Genomic DNA, 20,321 nt, shown 5'->3' with positions numbered 1-20,321 from the left:
GATTTAACATAAAGTTTTAAAGATGCTGATATGTTCAATGCATCATGCGTTTAAATCGTCCAATAACTCATTTCCATTATATTTGTCATTAAAAAATAACTTAAACTAACATAAATACATGTTATAAGCATTCCAGGACCAAAAATAACTTTGAAATGAGATCATATCATCAAATTTGAACTTTTATCTATACCTGACTTATTATGTAATAAGCTGTATGTCAACACCTTGCTTCTTGCTAAGGTGCAAAAGACAAATCTCTAATGAACATTCTGCAGTGACCATGAAAATCTTGTTGAAACAAAATGGTGTATACACTACAAGAAAGAAAATTGAGATTTTTCAACCGAAATTCCATTCCACCACATTCGTAATTCGTTTATCAACCAAGGAAGAACCCACAAAGTTTTGTTTACTTGAGTCATAAATAAGTAGAATGGTAAGCCGACCTCGATGTCAAGTTGCAGCAAAAAAGGAGATATTATTGGAGTACAAAGTGACTTCGTGAAGCTTTATTATTCTTGCAAAAGGCCTTTCTCTTCCAAGTAGTCGACAATGTGTCCGGCCATGGAAAGAGGAGAAGGGCAGATTCCATTTTCTTGTTTGATCTCTATCTGGAAATACAAAAAATGGTGTGGAATACTTCAACAAGAGGCCTGAAACAAGGATACATAAATCTACAGGCACCCATTTACAATTCCAGGCCACGATGAGTAGGAATAATCGACAGTGAATTGCAATTTGTATCAAGCTGCTACAGAAAGCATATTGCTATCAAATACTAGTTATTTTTAGAGACTTAATATCTACATGAATGGTATTCAGTCATCAAGCTGTGTTTATCCAATTATTTGGAGGTCAATTAAGTAATGCATATTGTTGCATATATTCATGAGCAAGGAATACAGCTATCAGATACCAAACACTATGCAAGTAATTAATGTATGGTTCTTGAGCAACGGTGTGAGCTTGATGAAGGACAGTATATTTATGTCTATGGAAATTGAATATGTTTATATCAAGTAACAGAAACAATAAGCATCTTATGGCTAGATTGCATTTCTGTTAAGAGTACAATCTAGGTATGACAAATAGCAATTGACTGTTCTAGAGTTTATAACAAAGAAGAACAATCATATATAAATCTATACAAGAATTTGTGTATATACATTTGTATCTGCAGACGAATATTTAACATATAAGCTATGAATATTTAAGTCAAGCAAATCGTGAGCCACATATTTAAGTCTGAAAAAAGAATATTTGATGGGCCTCTATCTTCTAAGCCATTCAAATTAATTTAACCCAATGGTTCTGTATGCAAAGATGGGGCATGCAAATACACCACATAAGACATCACTCATTAATTCTAAAATCTACAAGCAGATCCATCACAATTTCTCAAATGACTTAGACCATCCAAAGTAATTGAGCCCGCAGAGTTCCAAATGTGCCAAGATTATAGTTCCTGAAACCTACAAACACATGCATCATAATGTCCCTTTGGTAGCTGAAGTGATCTTTCCTAGGTCGTGAGTTATGTTTGCAGTAAAAGTTTAAATGGTTTCTCTCTAAGAAGGTGAAGGAGCAAGTACCTAGAATATTGGCCATCGGTCCTACTACCAATAATCTAAATCAAATTGACAAGTTTCATTTCAAATTTGCTCCAATTGTAACACAGTATATGTTAACTTTAAGAAAAGTAGGCATTGTGACATTATATCCTACAAGAATAATTGAACACACAATTTAGACATTTATGATTTCCAATTAACAATTTCCTTACCATGAGTAAATTCTGGGCATATAACTAGGGTACTCTAATAATATGAAATTGATAATAATCCAAAAGAAACATCTAGAATTCTTCTCAATATATTTTTAGATCATATTTGACGACTATAAGATATTACAGACCTTAATAATATCACACAATTCAAGACTGAAATGGATCCACAATTACTATATCTATGGCATAATTCAAACCATTTGGTTTGATGATTGGTTCTCAAATAGCACAATGAATATAGTATTCAAAAATAAAAAATGCATCTGATTTCAGTACAGAATCAAGCTTGCTTTCTTCATGAAGGGACCCTTAGCATGGAAGCTGGATGAACAACCAAGAACTTCTTGGATAATGCAGAATTCATCAGAATCAACAAAATCTCACGTAATATTAGGGTTTTTTTTATCTTAACCATAAAAATACATTATAATCCTTTAAAAATACAAATAGATTGTATATGTTAATATATGCAACTAAATAACTAGCATGTCAATATTGAATCTCCATTTTAAAGCTGCATGAACTGTCTAAGCAAAATATAGTGGGCAATGCCAAGAGGGTAATATTTATAAGTGATTGCATGTGTACCTCACAGTTCAGAGGTGGCTCATATGGATCATCTATCCCAGTAAAACCTGCATGAAAATCCAACTTTTGTAAGTAACTATTATGCAGAGAAATAAACTCATAGTCGCACACACAGTCCAATTTCCCATCCCTATCTGAAATGCAAATATATGGTGTGAAATATTTAACAATTTTGATCATTTTCAATCATAGAATCTAGTTAAAATATATAGACAATGTATTCCACGATTTATGTAATAAGTTAAGCTCTGATATTAGAATTCTCCAGTACAACATAATTCAATGGAGATTAACCTTTGCGATAAAGGATAACAAAAATTGTTACCATCTGGCTACACAAAATTTTCACAAAATAAGGATGCCATTATTAAATGGTCAAGGTTTTCAACAGATTCTCATTAATAGTCCAGAAGAATCATTAATTCATTTAGGGATTTCTTCATGATGTATATATTTATAAGTGATATTTAAGTGTTTATAGACAATCAGTCTTGCATGTTCTCATCCCTAAGAATGACGACAACCGTTAGATAGTAGTTATCATAAGCTACTTGCATGGATTTATTTTTCCATTCATAGATTTTACATTATGGTAAAAAAAAAAAAAACTAAGTTCCAACATGGACATTAATTATTCATTAACTACAGCTATCTACTGTGGGAATTGCATGCTGAATAACTAAGACACTTGCAAATATGCTGGGTAAGTGAAAAAAAAGAACTTTTGAAAAGCACAGGGCTAACTTAGTTTATGCTAAGAATTGTCAAGTAGAATATCCTTTTATACAGTATATAATAATCAATTAAACAAGCATCATTTAGATGTTATCTCGGATAATCTTGAATCACTCTATAACCTGCAGAAATAAAAGCATACCCTTTATCTTTCCTGCTCGAGCAAGTTTGTAAAGGCCTTTTGTGTCCCTTGCTTCGCACAACTCCAAAGGCATATTCATAAATACCTATAAGATATTCGCTATAAATCATAAAATAACTGAAAATAAGTTCAGTGTCTAGTGGGAAAAAAAAATTATACAGAGAAGTGCTGACTTCAATGAATCTAGAGTCAGGAACAATTGCACGGCAGAAATCTCTGTCTTTCCTATATGGAGATATCAAGCTGGCAATACAGACTAAACCTGAATCAGCAAAGAGCTTTGCCACTTCACCTGCATATATAGGCATTCCAATTATCACAAACAAAATTTAGGCTCTCTGCCTTTAATAGGCTCCAGCTAAAAAAAGAAGAAAAATGTCCCAAAATAACTATCAGAAGTTTGCACAGAATAAAAATTTTATGGAACAACTAATACAAATTTCCCTCAAAAATAGCCATTACTAAAGGGCAACTTACCAACCCTACGTATATTCTCAGTGCGATCTTTTGCTGAAAAGCCAAGATCTTTGTTCAACCCATGCCTAAGGTTGTCACCATCAAGTACATATGTAAGGTTTCCTTTGGAATGCAGTTCTCGACTCAACGTGCATGCTAGAGTACTTTTTCCTGGATAAATTGTAAGTATTAAACTTAAACAGGAAACACTATGCTTTTTCAAAGAAGATGGAACCTCATTCAAGGTTTCCCATGGCCAAGAAACCAATTAAATGAAACCAATGTTGTCACAAAAAACCATCTGATTGTTGCCACTTTGTAATGTCAAAAGCAAGGTATAGTGTAGAACTAAAGTTGGATGAAATGAGGCTGTCCTGTAGAGGCAGACAAATTGGCCTAGATATATGGATGGTCATGGAACATAATCATTAACATTGTAAATATTTTCACAAACAAGTTAGAGTCAAATTTGTTGGGGTTGCAAGGTTGCAAACATAGTCCCATATTGGAAACACATGGGAAAGATCATGGGTTTATAAGAGAAAAGATATCTCCATTAGAATGAGGCCTTTTGGGTAGAGCCCAAGAGCAAAACCATGAGGGCTTAGGCCCAAAGTGTACAATATCATGCTATTGTGGAGATATCTAAATTCTTTTGGATCCTACAATTGGTATCAGAGCCCTGACTGCCAGAAGGTTTAACCGCCGACTGTGCACAAGAGCTATGGTCTGATTGAACCATGTGGGTACAATATTGACCTCAAACAAAGAAAGTGGGGGCTCCTATGTTTGGATCAAGAGGACCAGACACCAGGCAGGAAGTCCTAGTTGCGGCTAGGCAAGGAAGTCCTAGTAGGTCGGGTGGACCGAGGGACAGAAAGACCTGGTGGGTGCACCAGGCAGGAAGTCCTAGTTGCGGCTAGGCAAGGAAGTCCTAGTAGGTCGGGTGGACCGAGGGGTGGAATTGGGGTTGCAAGGTTGCAAACATAGTCCCATATTGGAAACACATGGGAAAGATCATGGGTTTATAAGAGAAAAGATATCTCCATTGGAATGAGGCCTTTTGGGTAGAACCCAAGAGCAAAACCATGAGGGCTTAGGCCCAAAGTGGACAATATCATGCTATTGTGGAGATATCTAAATTCTTTTGGATCCTACAAAATTTTCATTATTTTTGATAGGGAAAAGGAACAATTTCTGATGCATTAAGCAATAGATTGCACCAAGCTGTTGGAGATCACAAATACACGACTTCAAGGTAAAACCATTATTAGATAAGATTACAATCACAAGAACAAAACTGGCATCCTTATTTCTTCTTAACTTAAAGAACCTTTTGGAATCTACATTTTAGATGAGGCAACAGCAACAAGAGACAAACGTTCAAGTACTCACAGTACTCAAATGCCAATGTTATGTTCCACAGTTGAAAATCTCTAATTGCTCAAGTAACATTTTTAATATGAATAAAATGCAATGCTTACATGAACATTTTTAGAGCAGTTCTACATTTTAGATGAGGCAACAGCAACAGAGACAAATATTCAAATAATCACATTACTCTAACGTCAAAGTTATGTTCCACATTGAAAAGCTCTAACAGCTCGTCTGACTTTTTTTTAATATGAGCAAAATACAATTTCCTCTTTATCTAGTGGCAAAACAACAGCCCAATAGATGAGATCTTTTAGTAAACTTTAGCAATTCCATTTCAAATTCAAAATAATGGATGCCATTGTCAAAATTAACTAGTTTCAGACACATGCAAAAGTAGAAAAATAGCAACCACACTATTTTTGAAATGTTAAAAATCAAATAGAAGAAGTTAGCAAAAAAAGGTTCCTATAAGGTCTGAAATAAATCCCACCTTTATCAGTTAATTGGATGTCCTTATCTTTTTCTTTCTCCCCCAAAAGAAGAGACTTAGCATGCATAGACCAATATTAGATGGTGAGGCTTTTCATGTTTTTATCACATCACTAAGTTCTTAACTGCTTTTAACACATTACTGGCTTTGTTAACTGCAAGAGAAAGGGAAGTATATCAGCAGACTAAGAGAAAAGGAAACCAGACGGATAAGGCATTCCAGCACACATCCATCCCTAAGTGAAACCAAATGGGTTTTCCAGTTGTTCATAATAATATTACATGTTTGTGATTTGAACATGGAACTCTTTAAAAAGAAGCAAAATGTAGATCACTAAGTTAAAATTTATGTTGATATTTTCCTTTTCAAACAAAAGTTCAGTTGACATATCAAAAGTCTACTAAAACTTATCTATGCATGGAATCGGTCCATCATTAGAATCAAGAAAATCGTGATGGATAGCTGTTTAAGAAGTAAGAAGATCAGCCTCTTCAGTTGGAAAAATGGTGCATAATATGCAATAGGCGGACTTAGTTCTTACTCCGTAAGTAGAAGTAAATTGATATTTCAAAATGACAACCAGTGTAGTCATAGCGTCACTCAAGGAGCAAATTTTTAACGAATTTCTTGAGCAAGATCATTTTTTTTTCATTGTCAATTTAAAATACAAAAAACGAGCATTCACATTTAGACCTGAAGGTTGTAAAAATACACATCCTGCCCTAATTCTACAATATCAAACATAACTAAGAACTAAATCGAATAAGAAAAAAAAAATTATTGAATCCCTAAATCAAAATTACAAAAAACGACTTTAAGATTAGATCGTTACTCAATCAAGAACTTCTGTTTTTTTGTTTTTAAATTTCCACGAAGCAAAAGAGATAGTTGCAGATAAAAATTAAAACATCCACTGGATGTACAAATAAAACTATAGGGATAAAGCCAAACCTGAGCCGCTAAGCCCAGTGATCCAAACGACGCAACCCTTCTGCTTAAGCAGCTTCTCCCGATCGACCTTCCCGACCTGGCATTCTTGCCAGAAGATGTTCGTCGACTTCCCGATTACAGACATTGAACTAAAATGACCCCAAGATAGGTTGAGATGAACTTAAAAGATCAGAAGAAGAAAAAAATTACAACTACAAAAGGGAAACTTTTCCCAAGAATACCAAGCGCCAACGTCCCGAAGCCGACGGACAAGGAAAAACTTGCAGCGATCAGGGATCACAAAACCTGGAGCAGAGATTGCGACAACGCCCAGGTAAAGCAATCGAGATCGATTCGAGGGTGCAACACAGAAAACGAACAGCTGCGAGCGAAAGAGGGAGAGCTAAGAGCGAGAAAACAAATCGAACGCTCCGACAGTCGGGGATTTCGCTTCTCCGCTTTATTTATTTATTTATGATTCCCTGTTCACGGAGAATCCTTGACCTTGCACCCTGCACTCAGAGAGCGTGCAGGGCACGTGATCTTTGTGTGTGGGCCGAAGGCTATATTACATGCAGCCTTATAGATCAAGTTTGACACGTGGCGCATTCTGATATCCTCCTCGTATCGTAAAAGTCGTGCGTTCCTATAAGGACATCTCCAATAGTTAAATCTTTCAATAAACTTTTTTTTGGTAGTTTTTAATATTCCAATGTCACATCACAAGCATAAATATCTACTATATCTCTACAATGAAAAAACTTCCATACAATTTTTTGTGTGTGTCCTATATTATAAATCATATATTGTTATTTATTAATTTTTTATTTAATATATCTATATATTTTTCATTTAATATTTTAATTAATTTATGATTTTGATTTTATTTATTTATAATTTTTAATTAATAAATTTATGATTTTAGTTTAATTATAATCATTTCTATATTTTTAACTTATCTCAAATATAATTATTTTTAAAAGAAAAAAAAATCACTTTAATTATTATTAACTATTTATGAAATAAAATATTATAATTAAATATTACACCAAATAAATTATTTTTAATTATTTAAAAATAATCACTTTCAAGAGAAAAAAATAGATTTAAAAAGTCAAATATATTTTTAAATTAAAAATCCCAAACTTCACTTACACAATCATAAAATCTCTTTTTAATTAGATTTTTTAATTTTACAAATCTTTCACAAAATTTGCATCGCAGATTCTCGTCATCAGCTTAAGTTACTTAATTTATGGGTCCTACATTACAAATCATACATCTTTATTTTTATTTTTTCATTTAATATCTCTATATAATTTTTACTTAATATTTTATTTAATTCTCATCTTTAAATTAATTTATTTGTAATTTTTAATTAATAAATTAATAAACTTATGATTTTTAATTTAATTTAATTTGTAATTTTTATTTAATATTTAATTAACTTATGAATTTTAATTTAATTATAGTCATTTGTATTTTTTTAACTTACCAAATATATTTATTTTCAAAAGAAAAATGTATAATTTAACTATTAAATAAAATATTTAATGGTTTTAAAAAAATCAAACATGCAATATTAATTTTTCAATGATTAAGGGCTCCATCTTCAAAAGAAAAAAACAGGTTTGAAATATCAAACCTGCTCTTAAAATAAAAATCTCAAAGCTTATGTCTCCACTCATTAGAGTTTTTTTGTTGAGCTTTTTCAATTTTACAAACCTGTTAAAAAAGCTGCATTGGAGATGCTCTAAGGGACGTTTGCACGCTTAGGTTCTGTTTACCAGCGGGGAGCGGGGAGCGGGGAGAATGGAAGGGAGAGGAGAGGGATGCCAGTTTACTTTGTTGGCGTTCACTGGGGGTATAAACTAATCGAGTTGATTCATACATTTTTTAAACCGGCTTGATTCGTATTCGAACTGAATTCGAACCAAACTCAACCTATTTGAATTTTTTTCAAGCGGAACTTAAGTCTAAATTATTTAATTTGATAGTTCGAGAGTCACTCGTAAATTTTAATATTTTATTAATATAATATAATTATATATTAAATAAATAAATTTTAAGTATTTCAAGTATTTATTTTTGAATAATAATTCCAATAGCTCATGAATATGTTTGAATTTTTTGAACCTAACTCGAACCACTCGAGCTCTGATTCAAGCTGAATATGAAAAATTTTAAACATTTTAAACTTCGAATCGGACTCGAACTCGAATATAACTAATTTGTTATACTCGAGCCTTATATTTTTCTTCCCAAATTGTTTACACCCCAAAGTTGACCAAGGGAAAGAATGAAAAAGAATTTATCTCTCCCATCGCTGCGCTCACTACTCCGGAACTATGGTGCAACAAAAAGATACTAAATTATCACCAACACACTCACGATTTCATCTGAGCTACGATATATTTACAAAAAAATTTCTTTCAAATGGAATGTATAACCATAAAATGCCGGACTTTTAGGTTGTCCGTCGTGAAAACTTCATTTATCTTGATAACCGATGAAAAACTTCTATATAGGAACAGAACTAATTATCCAAGAATCGGTGTTACCTTGTTCGACATTTTTTTTCATTACAAAAAAAAACAAGAGAGTGACTTCTGAAGTGAGCAAAGATGCCAAACGATAAATGAGCCGCAGAGAGCAGGTGTCGTATTTGATCTACACAATCAGAAGACAATTAGCTTAAGCAAGAGTGAGTTTTGAAGTATCAAATTATCCCTATTCACATTATCGCATACTCGTACACAGCATAAATACACTATGGGACGTGTAAAGAAAAACAATTCCTCAACTCGGGACACTAATATCTTGGGTACCAGAACATGCCCTTGATGCCTTCGGGATCAGCTTCAAATCCTAAATTTTTGTAGAAATCTACCACTGCAATTAACAGTTATACATGTTAATAAAAACCGAGAAAGTGCATAGTAGGGCTATCAAGAGAAAAGATGCTAAAAAGTGGTCATAGATGTAATCTATAGTTAAACATCAAATAGCAATTTTTTCTAGTGTTGCTCTCTAAATATATCAGATACTTTGCATGGATTTTTAAATGAATCATAATGATTCATCTGTGTAGTCACAAAATTAGTCATATACAAGACAACAAAGCTTTTGAAGATCTTTGCAAATTAATGGCAAATTATACGATGATAAGTGAAAACTTTTAGTCACTTTGTGTTAATAATGAAATGCAAGCGTCATTTGTAAAAAAAAGTCTAAACGAATACCAAATTGAGTTGGTAATTGATGTAGATGACTTTGGTAAGTTAGCTTTTGCCACATTAGCGACTTAACAACGAACAAATAAAAGTGATAAGTGATGACTTTATTAATTGAAATGTAAATGACGTGACAGATTTGACAAGTTTCAAATGTTGGAATAGTTGTTTATTTCTCCTTGACTAAATATGTGGTAGTGTACAAAACAATACCTTCTTACCATTTGCTTTAGCCAAAAAAAAAAAAAAAGGAAAATACTTTAAAAAAAATTTACCCATGTCCTCTACATTAGTTCCGGTTAATTTCAACCTAAACTACACTTTTCCATCTAGCAGAGCTCAAATTCATACTTTAAAATTTTAAAATTATTTTTTTCTTTTCAGATATATTTTTCATATTCTTAGCAAATAAAATTTAAGATTTCCTCCATCTTTCCTTACCACCAACTCCGAGAAAAAGGTCAAATGAAAACATCTACTTCTTTACTTTCATTTCCTTCTAGAAAACTCAAAGTAGGAAAATATTATCTAATCTTTTTCCTTTAGTTTTCTTCCCTGCTCTCTTTATTTTCCTAGTTGTTTCCTTCCCTCAAAATTCCAGGAAAAATATAAATAGAAATGAAATTATTTAATTGCCAACATTGTAATAGTTTGAGACACTTGTTACACTGCCTTATCTTAGTTTTCAAGATTGTGTTGCTTTGTCATTCGACAATAGCAAATTTATTGGTCTATTCTCCTAAACTATACAAGATCTTAAACTCATGTGTCATCCAAATTGATGATAACCAAATATGAATCCTGTGTTTTGAGATTACTAATAATTTTATATCTATCCTTGGAAAACAGGAAACATGCTTATCCAATTTTGTTTAAACCAAATTTCTAATAACTGGGTTTTTTTTTTCTCTTTCCTATAGAGATAGTGAATGGAACAAATTATTTTTGGTGCTACTGTAATTTTGAAAATCCAAAATGTTGCTTTACTCACAATTTATAAGATGTACAGGGGAAAAAAAGATAGTGGCTATAGAAATAATACCTTTATTATCTGCAAATAACGTTATATTGCCGATATCTCTTTGCAACAAGGTGCGGATTAGTTGCTCAACAAGTGCTTTGCCTAGCCCACGACCCTGAAAAGTATCAAAGAATACAAGCTTCATGAATCCCAGATAAAGACATCCATAGAAAATATTATGAATGTATCATGAACAGAAGCTTCGGTAAAGATCACAAATTTTTTTTCTGTAAGCATCCATGTAATATCTAAAAAAACATTGGAACAGTTTGTAAATTTCTCTAGTGGAGAGACTTTTTTACAATGTTGTTCATTAAATTCTCTCCCCTTCCCCTCACATTCTTCTTTCCCTGCCTGAGCTCTCTCAGACGCACACTGTGTCACCTCTTGAGCAATCAGATTGATTCAATCCTCATTGGCATTCTCACACTAGCCTTTGCCCAAGTATCACAGAGGAGGAATCAACCAAACTCATCCACGACCAGATCTCACAGAATCTCTATTGCATGCAACAGCATGGAATCAACCAGCTGCTGAAGATTCGGTCAGTAGTCGACTCTTCTTTCCCTTTCTATATCTTCCCAATCGGCAGAAACCATACTATTTTCCCGTCTTTCTTGTGCGACAACTGCAACCAATCAATGCTGGTAGCATTCGATCAGTTTGATTCCTTGCACTCAAGCAGCTGCGTCCCCGTTTGATGTGGTCAGATTGGCGGCTACTCCATTCTGGTGTGCAGCACACCCATTCACTCTCAAGATCGTTGGTAATCCTCATTCCTCAAGCATTGCATTTCCTTCTTTCTTATGACATTGAGATAGCTTAAACTTGTTTGACAATGGTTTCTTGCAGCATTCACGTGAACAACAAGCTCTTCGCATAATCAGATTTGTGAAATTTCCCTTGGTGTGTATGTGACAGTAAGGCTTTAGTTAATCTCCTTTCTTGAATTTCATCAAGGTCGATTTCAAGTGAGGTCGGATCCTTTCCCTTCGTGTTAGGGCCTTCCTCCAATAATAATAGGGTTTACACCATGGTAGTAGGGAAACAATTAACTGCAGTTAAATTGCTTAGTTGTGCTATTTTAGAATGAGAGTCTAACTAAATTCTTCCATTTGGCCTCTAAGAGGGCTCGGTAATGGCTTGTAAGTGTGTCGACTTTGTCCAATGAGATTTGGAACCTTTAGTGACCTATTAGGGCAAGGTTCAGCCGTTCAGCACGTATCACTGCTGTCCAAATTCAGACAGCAAGGTATCAAGGTCTTAACTTTGCTCCTAATTTCCCAGTAGGGGGACCCAAGGAACCTTCAAACTTGTGTGTGTGGTGGTAGGGGGAGAGACTAGGGTAATGAGTTGAAAAGTTTACGACTAAATTTTAAAGCTTGTAAGAAGTCTTTATGACTACTTATTGTTGTTGTACCAATTGAGACAACAGCATATCAAGGTAATAGTTAAAGTGTTAAATCATCCTTATGGTTTTTATTCAGGCACCATAATGACCAGCTATATATTCTAGCAACTGTACACTATAAAATGAGAAACTGGATCCTTAATATAACTAAGGGATGGCCAGCTTAACTTATACCCAAAGCTATAGTCAAGGGTGAACTTTGGAAGAAATCCTAAGTAATTGGACAAAGATCTTTGACATTTTTACTCTTAAATTGATTGTGTTGTTTCTTGGGCTTTGATTTTTATGCTATCTTTTGTATATGTCATACTTAACCCATCTTATGCTTAAATTTTCATCTCATAGCTATGGTATGCTGAAATGTTCATATGTTATGTTTAAATTTTCATGTCATATGTTATGTTATGCTTAAATTTTTATGCCACATGCTATACTACGCATGCATGTGCTTAAGTTCCATGTCTTTAGAAGTTGCTTAATTACATCACATATCATTATTAGCTTAATAATTATTGTGCTTGTGCACAATATGCTTATAAGGACTTCGGCTAGCGAGACGGCTTGCAACTGTGAGCATTATATTGCTATTAATCACATTTCATCGATTATTGATGTGTGTGGTTGTATTAGAGCGATTGTATCTATGTTGAGCGTGCACAGTTTACCACTCTGGCTCTTTAGAGTGCAAGGGGAATAAGCCACAGGTCCACTATGAGCAAGCTATAAAAGATACAAAGTTAAATAAGAGTTAATGAAATGTGATAATGGTACCTCATGCTTTCTATATACATTCATGATTTGCTACTTACATTTATTTTGCTAATCATATTGTTATATACTACTACATCTTCCTGCTAGCTATTTCCTTAAATGACATCTTATAACTAACTCTGGTTAGCAAAGGTGAGTGCTTAGAGAGTCAAATTGGGATATTAGCATTGCTTTGAGACAAACAGACAAATGGAGTTTATTGTTTTTAATTGACTTTTTTATTTTATACTTTTTTTTCCATAGTAGTCAAATTGTCTATTTAACTTCTTTTTTAATTGTCAATATGCTTTAAATTAATTTTAATCGAAATATAATTGTTTGGATGTTTGATTATTTTATTTTGGTTAATGCTCATATTAGTGTTAGCATCAAGTTGAGTCATGTGAGTACACTTTATAATGTCATGTCACATAGATCAACATCCGGAACATGTAAGGTATTCATCCATGCGCTCCCAAGGAAGACAACGAGCAGTAACTAGAAGCTGGTGATCACTTAGGGACTTGGCCTGTAGGGGCTGAGTGTTATTAGAGGTCTTGACCACAGATATCTCAGTCGTAAAGATCTCGACCACAGAGATCTCAGTCGTAAAGATCTCGGCCACAGAGATCTCGGTCGTAAAGATCTCGGCCATGAGGATCTCGGCTACAAAGGTCTTGGCTACCTTGAATGGGTCAATGGGTAGATGGCCCGTTGCTCGTCCTAGACATGTCTTGGAGGCCAGTTTCATTTCTGTGCAAACCAAGCCCAATCAGGGTTCAATACCATGTCCCCGAGGAAATCATATCCTGGTCCCGTCAAGAGTGGGGATACAAGTTCCTCATCAGATAGATTTAGACCTTTTCCCCATGATAGACACGACATCAGCACCTGCCGGAGCAGGGACGGAATCCTCCCTCTAGGAGATATAGTCGAGGAAAGACTTTAAATATCCCTCGGATTCGACACTTGTGTATGTTACACACTGTTCTTTCGAATTGAGATTGTCACGTTTTTTTGGAAGCATCAAGTATCATTTGAGTTGTGAAAATCAAAAGTTCTATTTACATTCGCATAAAAAATCAGTTTTTTATTACAAGAATTAATGAGATATATACAAATGAATCTTGCCTGGTAGGATGGATCAACAAGGACATCCCATATTGTGGCATTGAATGCATGATCAGAGGTGGCACGGGCCATGCCAATAAGTTTCTTCTCATCATTTTCCTCTGTCAAATAACTTTGACGAGTATGGTAAGAAAATTGAAATTTGGTTTAATAAATCACAACAAACTGATATTTAAAAGGAGAAGAGAAACATGTCAGCTAGTTATAAAGAAACATGTACAAGGAGCCAGAAATATTTAAGTACCTAAACCTGGAGCCCGACATATTGAATGAAGTGTCGCCACCAGATAACTATTTTTCAAAGATGCTGCTATTTTTGTTAGTGGTCTGCGAGGCCATCCTACCTGAATGAAACAAATATGCTTCAAATTATTTAGCAGCCTATTCAATTCACATCAAGTTTGCTATCTGCTACAAGATAGTACAACCAAACTAGCTAATTTTAATGGCTTGGTACAATTTGTGTCATCCCACCAAAGGGTCCTGTTACCTCTCGTTTTAAAATTTCAACTACAAAGTTTAAAGAGAAAAGACAGTTATATTTGTCTCTGTTAATAAGCTATAAAGTGCTTTCCAATTCTTAACAGCATCTTCATGAAGACATGTTTGTCCCAACTATTTGAGAAAAGTATATTTGCAGCATAAAAAAATGTAGTTAAATCAAAAAGTTAAAAGGCAAAGTTGAGAAGATATGTAAGAAATCAAAACATCAGATATCATAGAAGAACACATTACATTAAAAGGGAAATAAAGTAAAGATTCTTCCCATGCAAAAGGTACCTTATCACACAAAGCTTGTACATCGTATGCATCCACATCTCCTGCTGAAGAAAACATGATCTGTTCAAGTGTTCCATCCGATTGAGTGCTTTCTAGAAGAATTATCTCTTGCGCCAAGGTATCTTCCTCTTCTATAAAGTTTGATGCTGGCTCAACAACTTGCGTGGTGTTATTGTTCAAGAAGCTATAGTATCAAAGAATAGTTAGTCGGAGCTACAATGAATGTGGAGAAAGCATAAATTAGCATGCAAGGGTAATGTAAATTTAACAACAAACACAAAAAAATTGATGTATCCTCCAAACTTTTCATCTTCATATCAACAAACTATGTCTATTATACAGAAAAATAATCAAATTGAAAAACAATTAAATGCTGAGTTTTAAATTCCAATATGAGTTGTTTCACAATAATTCAAATTGTTTGGTAATTAGTCTATTTTAATTTGTCATTTTTTTATTTAGAGCAATTAATATGGCTAATTATATTTTCCAAGTTGCTTATTTCCCTACTTTTTCATTAGAGTTGAATCTATAAATGTCATAGTCGCTAATGTAATCTTGGTTTTCAATCAATAAGAATTGTCCACTTTCATCCTTTGTGTAAGATCTCTTCTATGTAACACATAGTTTGATTCCAGTGCTACATAAATTAGTATCGGAGTCAAAACCAAGTTCAGGTCTACACTAGGTATCATCAATAAGAATCTTCATTAAGGTTAACGTAGAAGTCATGGTTCCCATTAGTCCTTAGTTTTCAATTAATAAGAATTTTCCACTTGAAATTCTCTGCATTAGATTTTCTTAGCGTCAATCTTGGTTGCATTTTGGTAATGTCAGTTTGTCTCAAGTCTCAACTATTTGGGGTTGAGCACATGGATGTCTGTAACCTCAATCGAGCTTTACATAAGGCTACTAGTTATATTCATGTCAATAAACTATTTGTTATTACTAAACTAGATTTTCTTTGATCTGTCAAACACCTATTACATTTTCCTTTCTAATTCATTCAACTTGTCTATCTACATAATATATTAGTTAATTAAAAACATGTACATACCATCTTAAGTAATAATAATAAAAAAGAGCAGCTGACTGTACAAAACTCCCGCCAATTCGGGGTCCCGGAAAAGAGTCTATTGTACGCAGCCTTACCTTGCTTTGCAAGAGACTATTTCCAAATCTCAAGTAATAATAACAGGACATATTCTATATAGTTATCCTTGATTGCTACCGAATTTTTTTTTTATTTCATCTTTCCTAGTAGACTTATAAATCCGTCTTGGCATGCAAACTTCCAAGATAAAACTTAACAAATAGTCGATCCTACCAGAAACAAGTCAAACTGGGAGAAAAAACTTAAACACTAAGCTACTGATCAATGTATCCTGGACAAGTATGGTCCATCATACAGTTTAAAGGCGCTTAGGATAAGAAGACATAAAAAAGGAACTATAAAATGAAGGATTTTGAGATTGACATTTCCAAATTGATTTGGACAATTTTCATTTGAATTGGCAAAAACAATACACCCATTTTAATTACCTACGATTAAATATCTTACCTGGGTGAAATATGACATTTGTTATTGGGAGAAATCATCCAAATCCAGAGATATAATTGGTTTCAAGTAAGATTTTCTTTCACATGACCACAAATCTTATAGACTCAATAGAGTTTTCTCTCTAATGCATGATCAAGTCAGGATCTTGTGTCAATCTTTTTTTTTAAAAAAAAAAAAATCATAAAAACAAAGATCACAAATTTAAGAATTAAAATAGGTTACTTGACTTGAAATAAATATACATCAAATTCAAGTTGAGCCAATTAATTAGTGTTTTTTTTTGCATACCCTAGCAATGCCTAATGGTGTAAATTGGTAAGGTTGGGTATTAAACAACTTTCTTTCAGATAATTTTGTTCAATTTTTGGTCATTTAATTTTAAAAATTCAATGAACTTGTGTTTGTGAGTGTGTGTTGATTCAGAGGGCTAATTTTCATGTCAGATTAACTCATTCAAGTTTGTTTGTCCCTCTTGAATGTCTTGTTGAATGCATGTTGGGGTACCTTAAAAATCCTTCCAGTTGCAGATATATATATATATATAAGTTTCAGTAAGCAATCAACTAGGCAGTTTGAATTCAAAATCCCTCATTCAACTAAACTTTTATATTAATATTAATTTGAAATTCTATAACTTAAAATTATGATGTGGTTTGAAAATATTGAAAATCAATTCATTCAACCTCATTACTTTTGAATACCAGCAAAACAACTGGAAAGTCAGAAACTTAATAGTTCAAAACAAAATTCCTTATCAGGAAGTACTTCCTAACGTGAGATATCACACACTTATTTTTTCCCAGATATCTAGCTTAAGGAAAAATAAAACCAACAAGAAGATGAGTAAAAATAATAAATTTAGTACAATGGTAAAATTTAGGAAGCATCAGAGACCAGCAACTTTTGAGAATTATCAAGTGCAGGCGTCAAATAAATAGTAAAGGCATAGAACTAAGTGAGAGATACATGCTAATTTATGATTGTAAAGCTAAAGTACATTTTCAGTTACCCAGATTTAATGGAATCCCAAAAGCTAGCCCTCAAAGGTAGAACCTTCCCACTTCTTTTTGCTGCAAAATACATAGGAGAATTAATGGTATCAGTAGTTCAAGTGCACAAACAGAGATGCTAATAATACTTTTCATCTTAGCAGGTTATCAAGGATATGAGATTAAAAAAAGGGAAAATAACAGCACCGAATGGTTCACCCACCCATAGAACAATTATTGATGGCTTCAATTCCTATAGAACAAATATCCTGATCACTTTGTCTTCTTGTTTGTTATTCATAGTGTATTTGTTTTCATCTAATTAACAGATACAAACAAAAGAGTGTATTCCTACGATACTGCTCAAGATCTCGAGCATGTGTCGATTACTGAAGAATCGACTTGAGTGGCTGAAATCTCCCCGGAATTCATCGGAGTCGAGTCATAATTTAAAAGCGCCGGTATATTTTGTCAAAATGTGTCGATTTTTGGGCGAGACCTCGCCCGATCCAACTACTTATTGAGACCTAGAACTGTCTCTAGATGTAGTAAGGAGGGAGAGATGAACCGGGGCGGAGAGGCGAGGTTGCTGCGACCTGAAAGGATCGCCGTCGACGGGCTTCACTGACTGTGCTCCACTGCGTAAGGGAGACTGGGCGACCTGCCGGAGCTGGCCCCAGCGCCGAGCATCCCTCGGTGAGAATCCGCCGAGCAGGCGTCGCCGCCGTCGTCATCGTGCAGCTGAAGCAGGAACAAGCGGTGCGGATTCGGATAATCCCAATTGCCATCACAAGGTGACGTAATAAATTATTAGTTTATCACCAATTTCCTCCGACAAAATTATTTTTCATTGGCAATTTACCAAAGTGCATATAGAGATCTGAATTTATCAAAATATGTACTCTATTTTGATATTTATCAAAGAATGCACCATTTTAAAAACATTTCCTATTTTACCTTCCTAACAATTTGACCTTTTACCTTTTTCTTTTCTCCACTATTTTTCTCTCTCTTCTCTCTCATCTTTTTTTTTTGCAGAACATATGAATAATATTAGTTAATCTTTTAATAACATTTTAATACATTTGAAGAAACAAAAATAAACAATGAATAGCATATTTGTACTCCTTGCAATTTCAGAAATTCACCGGAACTAAAATGAGTGTAATCGGAGCTCTCTAGGTCGATCAGTGGGTTTCGATCAAAACCCACTGATGGACCTAGAGAGCTCCGATTACATCCATTTCAGTTTCTATGGTTTTCTGAAATTGTAAGGAGTTCAAATATGATGTCCATTATTTATTTTGGCTTTTCATAGACGTTAATATGCAAAATCAAAGAATCGACAAAAAAATCCACGTTGGGCTGTTTTTGACGATTCTTTGATTTTTTGTATAAGCATCTGTAAAAAGCTAAAATAAATAATAAACACCATATTTGAACTCCTTGCAACATCAGAAATCCATAGGAACTGAAATGGGTGCAATTGGAGCTCTCTAGGTCCATTAGTGAGTTTTGGTCAAAATCCATCGATCGACCTAGAGAGCTCCGATTACACTCATTTTAGTTCCGATGGATTTCTGAAATTGCAAGTAGTTCAAATATGCTATTCATTGTTTATTTTTGTTTCTTCAAATGTATTAAAATGTTATTAAAAGATTAACTAATATTATTCATATATTCTGCAAAAAAGAGAAGAGAGAAAAATAGTGGAGAAAAGAAAAAGGTAAAAATGTCAAATTGTCAGGAGGATAAAATAGGAAATGCTTTTAAAATGGTGCGTTCTTTGGTAAATATCAAAATAGAGTGCGTCTTTTGGTAAATTCAGATCTCCATATGCGCCCTTTGATAAATTGTCGATTTTTCATTGTAAATTCACTTTTGAAATAAATAAAATCAAAATAATAATAATAATAATAATTTATATGAGTCTTCTCTTTCAATGCAAATTTATAGAAACCTTAAATGAATGAAGAAAAAACTTTCATCTTGCTCTTCAACACCATTACATTTCACAAATTTACTCATTATTATGTGTAGTTAAACCATTTTGGATGCAAATAACATAGTTGATGTTCAACTCGATCAAAATTTATTTATATTTATTTAATATATATAATTAATTAAATAAATAAATTTAAATAATTCATTAAACTAAATGAATATAGATTATGTATTATTTATGAACAATATTGATGAATAGAATTTATGAATTATGTTTATTGATAAAATTTTTATTAATATGGTAAATAAATAAACAAGTTCACTAACCAGCTAAACAAACTTAAAAATATAAAAATTTTAAACAACCAAATAAAATTGAATTCAGAACTAAATAATATCTAAATGTACCAAACTAAAACAAAGTATGAATCAAACTTAAACTCTTAACAAATAAACCAAGTTAAACTTAAGGTTCAACTTGACTTAGTTCAATTATCTAATTTGAACAATATAAAATTTAGCTCGAATTGACTTATTTATAACCTTATTTTCTTGTGTTAATTGCTCTATTACTATGAATACCTTTGATGCATTCCTCTAAGATCCAACTTTACCACTTAATGGGATCACAAAGGGTCTCTAATGACAATTCTCAATGGGAGTTTTAAGATATATTTATGCCTCCATGGGGCATAGCGCAGACGGTGAATGCATGATATCTTTAGCGTAATGATTAGGGGTCGATTTTTAGGAACTGACGACCTGAGGTTTATCTCGTCATGTGCCTATGACCTATGTACCTGCATGAACCTCCCTCCATATCCGTGGAGCTGACACTAGGGGGGTCACTAAGATAACGGATCTACCTTTTAAAATATGTTTATCATTGCATCATAGTCCGTAATAAAGAGGTCCAATTTTCAAAATTTAGTTAGTTTATAAATTTTAATCTAAATTATTATAGAACCTTTTTGGAATTAACATTTGAGAGTAA

At 33.4% G+C, this 20,321-nt stretch overlaps 2 protein-coding genes across 3 annotated transcripts; both read right to left on the bottom strand.

The window, feature by feature from the left end:
- Nucleotides 1-278: 278 nt before the first annotated feature.
- On the bottom strand, nt 279-7,022 carry LOC122009015 (adenylyl-sulfate kinase 3-like). Of its 2 annotated transcripts, XM_042564972.1 has the most exons (7): nt 6,750-7,007; nt 6,529-6,656; nt 3,732-3,881; nt 3,428-3,546; nt 3,255-3,339; nt 2,378-2,424; nt 279-614 (listed from the first exon to the last, which is right to left on the bottom strand). In XM_042564972.1, the coding sequence occupies exons 2-7, from the start codon at nt 6,650-6,652 to the stop codon at nt 516-518; spliced, it is 624 nt and encodes a 207-aa protein (XP_042420906.1). In that variant the 5' UTR covers nt 6,653-6,656; nt 6,750-7,007; the 3' UTR covers nt 279-515. The 2 variants fall into 2 exon arrangements, with proteins under 2 accessions (XP_042420906.1, XP_042420907.1); XM_042564973.1 differs by lacking the exon at nt 3,732-3,881 and having other exon boundaries at nt 6,750-7,022.
- A 2,115-nt stretch (nt 7,023-9,137) lies between these two features.
- LOC122009012 (histone acetyltransferase TAP1-like) lies at nt 9,138-18,169 on the bottom strand. Its single transcript, XM_042564971.1, has 7 exons — nt 17,952-18,169; nt 17,404-17,464; nt 14,834-15,017; nt 14,298-14,397; nt 14,054-14,154; nt 10,783-10,876; nt 9,138-9,399 (listed from the first exon to the last, which is right to left on the bottom strand). Exons 1-7 carry the CDS (start codon nt 18,115-18,117, stop codon nt 9,320-9,322), a joined length of 786 nt encoding a protein of 261 aa, XP_042420905.1. The 5' UTR covers nt 18,118-18,169; the 3' UTR covers nt 9,138-9,319.
- Nucleotides 18,170-20,321: the final 2,152 nt, after the last annotated feature.

This window comes from Zingiber officinale, chromosome 8A, assembly GCF_018446385.1.
Source record: "Zingiber officinale cultivar Zhangliang chromosome 8A, Zo_v1.1, whole genome shotgun sequence".
Lineage (NCBI taxonomy): Eukaryota > Viridiplantae > Streptophyta > Magnoliopsida > Zingiberales > Zingiberaceae > Zingiber > Zingiber officinale.
This window is presented reverse-complemented; position numbering and strand designations above follow the sequence as displayed.

Excerpts from the sequence above, each read along its gene's own strand:
- LOC122009012 (XM_042564971.1), bottom strand. The coding sequence starts at position 18,117 with ATGACGACGGCGGCGACGCCTGCTCGGCGGATTCTCACCGAGGGATGC. Across the intron at positions 15,018-17,403 it reads TGGGATTCCATTAAATCTGG|CTTCTTGAACAATAACACCA; the intron begins GTAACTGAAAAT and ends TTGATACTATAG. Across the intron at positions 9,400-10,782 it reads GTTATTTGCAGATAATAAAG|TGGTAGATTTCTACAAAAAT; the intron begins GTATTATTTCTA and ends TGTTAATTGCAG.
- LOC122009015 (XM_042564972.1), bottom strand. The coding sequence starts at position 6,652 with ATGTCTGTAATCGGGAAGTCGACGAACATCTTCTGGCAAGAATGCCAG. Across the intron at positions 2,425-3,254 it reads TCGAGCAGGAAAGATAAAGG|GTTTTACTGGGATAGATGAT; the intron begins GTATGCTTTTAT and ends ATTTTCATGCAG. Across the intron at positions 615-2,377 it reads AGCCACCTCTGAACTGTGAG|ATAGAGATCAAACAAGAAAA; the intron begins GTACACATGCAA and ends TTGTATTTCCAG.